The sequence below is a fragment of the Citrus clementina genome, unplaced genomic scaffold, assembly GCF_000493195.1.
Source record: "Citrus clementina cultivar Clemenules unplaced genomic scaffold, Citrus_clementina_v1.0 scaffold_3, whole genome shotgun sequence".
In the NCBI taxonomy this organism is placed as follows: Eukaryota; Viridiplantae; Streptophyta; class Magnoliopsida; order Sapindales; family Rutaceae; genus Citrus; species Citrus x clementina.
In genome coordinates, this window is record NW_006262339.1 from 18,205,480 (window position 1) to 18,212,160 (window position 6,681).

The window sequence follows — 6,681 nt, forward strand, 5'->3', positions numbered from 1 at the left end:
CATATGGTAGTGGTACAAGTTCCTATGTTTTGTTCTATTACAAAGATTCATTCCTGCATTGCTGTCATCCATAAAGCAACATTTGAGCTGTTTAAAGTTTCATGGAAATTTGATGGTCTTCATCCTCTATTAGATGATAATATGTAACATTGATCTCTGTAACATACTCTGAGTGCCACACCGGTGGTCGTCTCTCTCGAGTTAACTGATGAACTTTTGTAGCTTCGAACTCGACTAGTTCTTGTGCTTCATGCTCTGGTGCTGCTTCAAAAGAATCTGAATCTTCTTTTTTCAGATTATTTTCCATATATACCGGTATAGTCTCAGACATTTCTTTTATAGTGCTATCATCCCTATCTTTTCTTTGTATTTGATCTTCTACAAAAATAACATCCTTACTGATGACAATCTTGTGGATAGTGGAATCCCACAGACGATACCCCTTTACTCCATCAACATACCCTAAGAAGATACATCTCCTGAATTTTGGATCCAATTTTGTTCTTTCTTAGGCATTGTACAACAAGTACACAGGACATCCAAATGTGTGCAAACGAGAGTAATTAGCTGGCTTCCCAATCCACATCAACATCGGTGTCTTCAACCCAATTGCTGTGGATGGCGATTGATTCACCACATAACAGGTGGTTCTGGCTACTTCTACCCAAAATGAGTTTGGTATATCAGTAGTCCTCAACATGGCTTTTATCTTTTCTATAAGAGTTCTGTTCATCCGCTCTACCACTCCATTCTGTTGAAGAGTGTTTGCCACTATGAACTATCCTTGAATACCTTCTTGCTTATAAAATGCAAGAAATTCACCGTTTGTATACTCTTCACCATTATGTATCCTCAACCACTTAATCGTTTTCCCGGATTTAAGTTTTACTCGTGCTTTATACTCCTTGAATACTGGAAATATATATAACTTTTTTTTATTTGATACACCCAACATCTCCTAAAATAATCATCAATGAAAGTTATCATATACTTTGCACCTCCTAGGGACTTATTCGGCGATTCCCAAACATCAGAATGAACCAAGTCTAGAATGCACTTATTTCTAGCGTCAGATCTATTGAACTTCAATCTATGTGGCTTACTTGTAAAACAATCCTCGCAAAATGATAAGCTCACCGATTTGAGCCCTGGAAGCAACTTCCGTTCAGAGAGAATTTTCAAACTTTGTTCCGACATGTGGCCAAGTTTGAGATGCCATATCATCATCGATTCTTCTCTATTTGACACGACACACGTATAAGCTTCCTCTAGTGTTTCACCTTTAAGCATGAATAAATTGGCACTGATCTTTTTTGTTTTCATCAATACAAGCGCACCTCTAACAATCTTAATGATCACATTTTCCACATGAGTCTTGCAGCCAAGACTATCTATTTGTCCTAAAGACAATAGATTTTTCTTCAGGCCTTTAACATGTCGTACCTTCTAAGTAGTGCGAACTATACCATTAAATATTTTTATTTTGACAGTACCAATACCAATGATCTCCAAGGCATGATCATCACTCATATATACAGATCTTCCTAAAATAGGTTCATATTTATGGAACCATTCTCTCCGATAGTTCATGTGCTAAGTAGCTTCTGAGTCTATAAACCAGATGTCAGATAGTTGTTTTCTGCCTTCTCCAACCATTGCTGCCTCACTGTATAAAACATCACTATCATCTGAGGTACTTGCTATACACCCATGAACATTTGATGACTCAGGATCTTTATATTCTCCTCTCTTTTGGTTACTCTAAAAATCTTTCTTAGCATACCCCATTTTGCCACATTTGTAGCATCTGATCTTCTTCTTAATTCTTGACTTTGATATACCATGATTGTAACTCCCACTGGTACCACGTTATGCTAATCTCCCTCTCATCATTATTAGTGCTTCCGCTTGCTGCGAACTTGTTTGCATGTCTTCTTTATTCTTGTGCCTACTCTCTTCTTCTAATATAGAGGCTGTAACATCATCAAAGACTATGTACTATGTGAAGATATTATTCATTAGGTTGATAATGAGTTGATCATATGAGCCGAGAAGACTTTGAAGTAGAAGCTGCACAAGTTCGGTTTCCTCTATTTTATGCCTCAACGTTATAAGTTGTGAAAATAGATTTTTCAAAGTTTTGATATGGTCGGTTACAACTGTGGTCTCCCCCATTCGAAGAGTATAGAGTCTCCTTTCTAAGAAGATCTTATTTTGTAGCCACTTGATCTCGTACAGATTTGTGAGAATATCTCAAATACCCTTCGCCGTCTTTTCTTCTACCACACTGGATAGTACCCCATGTGCAAGTGCCAGGTGTAGATCAACAACTGTTATCTATCTCATTTCACTTATCATTAGTGATTTCTGCAGGCCTTTCTCCAATTGCTTCTAAACAATTATTTTTCCTTAAAATTGCTCGTATCTTTATTTTTCACAACGAGAAGTTCTCAAACTTTGCTGCCATTTTGCTAATATCATACATAAGTTAGTGTACCTCCTTGAATAGTTATGAGTGATCCCGTTCACTTCCAAGGCATGTTTTTGTTTTGGTGGTGATAAACTTGAGTTACATATGTACACAAATATGGCAAGAGATGTTGATTCTAGAAAATTCCTATCAAAATATTTGCTCACTTTTGTAGGAAAAACAATTTGATACCAATCTAAGCTTCAGTAGTGTGTTTATTTGTCTACTACTGAAGCAAAGTAAATTGTAATCACTAAAAGTTGCAAAAAAACCTTATGAATGAAAATTTTCCTCCAAGAGTTAGGTGTGAAACAAGACAACTATATTGTGTACTGCGACAGTCATAGTGCCATTCACTTGGAAAAGAAATTGACATATCATTTGAAATCTAAGTATATTGATGTGAGATATCATTGGATACAAGACGTGCTTAAGAAGAAATAGATGCAGCTTGAGAAGATTCATACAATAGAGAATGAATTAGATATGATGACAAAGTAATTGCCTAAAGAGAAGCTAAAACATTGTATGTAGAAAGTGGGCTTGGTTGTGTCCCCTATATGATCTGAAAGAGAGATTTATTGGGTCCATCTCATTTGAGTGGCCCACGCCCAAAGGTTTATTAGTTTAGGTAGGTAAGATATTAAAAGAAACTTGAAGGGGGCAAAATGAAATTTTACATTAAAAAAATAAGGTTTTGAAAGCGTGGTTATATAAGCAGGAATAAGTGGAGGCGGCAACAACTTTTGTGCATGGGAAAAAGACGAGAGGGAAAGAGATAAATATATATAAATATGTTAACAAAAATGTTCTTATACATATTGAATAAATTGGTAAGTAAAATATTTTAAATACCTGAGATATGGAATTGAGTATTAGAAATGGTTTCAGATTAATTAGTCCTAATTTTAGTTCTAAATGTACAACAGAGAAAAGATCCAGTCCACATTGATGGAAACAAAAAAATTAATTAAACAATTATTGTCTATATCTTAATTATTGATTTAAAAAGATCGATTGTCAAACAAGTTAAGATTGATTAACTCAATCTTTTCTAATCAATCATTATTTCAAGTATTTATTCAATAGCTCCATCTTCAACCCTTTAGAAAAGTAACATTGAATGAGACATCAATCAGAGCTAGATGCCACACCTCGCTGTTCATCAAAATGCCAACATCTCTGCACAAAACTTTGCAAAACTTACAAACCAAAGGACATAAAACAAGCTTGTAATCACCATAAAACTTCTCAATCATTAACCAATTTCTCGTAGTTTGCGGGCCAGGATTGCCTTTAACTCCCCAGTTGTCACAAACCTACTGCACCAATATTGCATCAAAATTGCCAAGCTTCCACACTATGGATTGCACACTAGTTTTTGCAACTTCAAATTTGATGTTTACATCAGTGGACTTGTGAACATTGCCTTTTTTAGGGTTTACGGGCGAAAATGTCATTGGCGAACCATATTTTAGTATGTTTTGCTCTTGAACAACATGTAGTGGAAATGTTTTATTGTTACCTCTATTACCAAGTGTAAGACCACCTCTTCAGCCAATATAACTGCCAAGATGTAGTATTTACTGCCAGCTTGGAGCTACTTTTTGATGATGTTGAGAACTGGATCAGGTGAAGCACTGCGTAGGACAGGCAATGGCTAAACACCAGTAGGATTTTAGAGGGTGATGCCAAGAACTTACCCTGAAAATTTAAGAGAAAACGGAGTTAATTTCGCCTTCTGATCGCCCAATTAAAGATTGAAAATCTTGCCCCCAAATTATAATAACCAGCCACGTTTCATGGCAATTTTCATCCAACTCTAAAGCTTAATATTAATTGCACATCAAGCAAGCTTTTTCGGGCTTTAGGCTTTTGGACCCCCAAATGAAATGGACCCAACACTATGAAAGTCAAAATTTCGAGTTTGTGTTAGAAGTCAAATACCATTGTCTCTTCTCTTACTCTAAATTTATTTTTTTCAGATCCAATTTTTGTGTCTTGGTCAAAAGTTTTGTCATTTTGTGTTGCATTTATACGGTATGGATTTAGGGGTTGATTATGGTCTTTTTTCTGATGATGTGGACGTTGTAGAGGCTAAATCTCTTTGCTTTGGCATACGACATGCTAGTGAGGCTAGTTTGCCTCGTTGGTGGTGGACTCAGATTCGTTGTAGGTTATTTAGTTTGTTAGTGGCAAATGTCATACACGTATTGAGCTTTTTTGGATTATTTCAAAAATTGAAACGCTAATCTCAGCGGTAGAATTTCAAAATGTAGCATATTTGAAGATATTGTAACCATGTTGCTGATGTATTATCTAAATTTACTTCTCAGTATTCAGAGTCTTTAGTTCGGTTGGAAGATTATCCTAATTTTTTAAAATGTTATTTGTAAGTTGAATTCTGAAATAAAATACCCGCATGTATTAAAAAAAACATACAGTATGGATTTGGATCTAGTATTAAGTTGAACTGGGGGTAATTATTTATAATTTTTCTACCACACATGTATGTATAGTAATATACAATTAAATTTTAATTTAATTTTATATTCTCATCCAAATATTATCAATTATATTTTTTACAAAATTTAGCAAAACAATTGAACACTACTCTCAATGATAAATACAAATTTATTGGCTAGGTTCACTGGAAATATCTGTTAGTATTAATTAATTTATTTTCCAAAATAATACTAAGGATTTGATGAGCGCTTCACAATACAAAACATTTTAAATGAAAACCTACGCGTGCTTTTGCTGGGACACGACCTGCAGTTCGGTCTCAGGCCATGGGCCGGGCATAACTAATGCTAGATTGACAGTTTGGCACGGCACAACACTTTGACATACAAGCTAGCATGGGCATGCTTGATTGCTTGTGGCCATTTCTAAACTATTTTATAATATCTATTTACCTTGACGAATTCAATGCAAAATTTGTTAAGTTTTAACTACTCATTGATTTGATTTGTTAGAGTACGATATTGCCCTTGCTTATAACGATATATATTAACTAACGTTTGTATTGCTTCAAATTTATTTATTGAGTTAATAAGAGCATCACCAAAAGACTCTTCAAATAAGATTTTATTACTTATTTGAAGAGCCACATCAATATTTAAAATTTCAAAAGACACTTAAATTAAGATTTTTTAAATAAGAATTAATTCTCTCTCTTCAAATTTAGAGAGTTAATTTCTCCCTCTTCAATTTATATTTTATTACTTTTCATTGAAGAAAGAGAGAGAAGTGCTTTAATTGCTATTGACTTTTCCTTTAAAAAGTTAATTATATGATTAAAATAATATTAACTCTATTTGAAGAGTCTTTTGGAGAATATCATATTTGTTCACCTTTTTATTTGCCACATAGGTAAGCAAATAGGTATTTGAAGAGTAAAATTTATATAGGCTTTTGGAGATGCTAGAATAACAACCTCAATTCTCGCTTTTTGTAGAATTTGTATGCTTGGGAGTCCCTGATGATTAAATAAACCAAGATTTTACCATGACTGCAATTTTAGCTTCTATAACTGGATAACTAGCACTGAAAACTGCCTTTACATTGGTTGGTTTGGTGTTTTGATGATCCCTACTTTATTGACCGCAACTTCTGTATTTATTATCGCCTTTATTGCTGCTCCTCCAGTAGATATTGACGGTATTCGTGAACCTGCTTCTGGATCTCTACTTTATGGAAATAATATTATTTCTAGCGCGATTATTCCTACTTCTACAGCTATAGGTTTGCATTTTTACCCGATATGGGAAGCGGCATCCGTTGATGAATGGTTATACAATGGCGGTCCTTATGAGCTAATTGTTCTACACTTCGTAATTGGTGTAGCTTGTTACATGGGTCGTGAGTGGGAACTTAGTTTCCGTCTAGGTATGCGTCCTTGGATTGCTGTTGCATATTTAACTCCTGTTGCAGCAGCGACTGCTGTTTTCTTGATCTACCCAATCGGTCAAGGAAGTTTTTCTGATGGTATGCCTCTAGGAATCTCTGGTACTTTCAACTTCATGATTGTATTCCAGGCTGAGCACAACATCCTTATTAATAATACGTAATGAAATGTTTAAATACTAAAATGGATTTGAGTTTTGCCCATCCTTGTTTTTTTCTTTCGCTTTCCGATCTCAAAATGTAAAATTTGGAAATTTCATCTAATTTGTTTTATTGCATTGCTGCTGAGTGAAATCTTCATT

The 6,681-nt window shown here is 34.7% G+C and overlaps 1 protein-coding gene across 1 annotated transcript; it reads left to right on the forward strand.

Annotated features, from left to right (window-relative positions):
* The first annotated feature begins 6,001 nt into the window (after positions 1-6,001).
* On the forward strand, positions 6,002-6,543 carry LOC18049565 (photosystem II protein D1). Its single transcript, XM_024187060.1, has one exon. The coding sequence runs from the start codon at positions 6,058-6,060 to the stop codon at positions 6,541-6,543; it is 486 nt and encodes a 161-aa protein (XP_024042828.1). The 5' UTR covers positions 6,002-6,057.
* Positions 6,544-6,681: the final 138 nt, after the last annotated feature.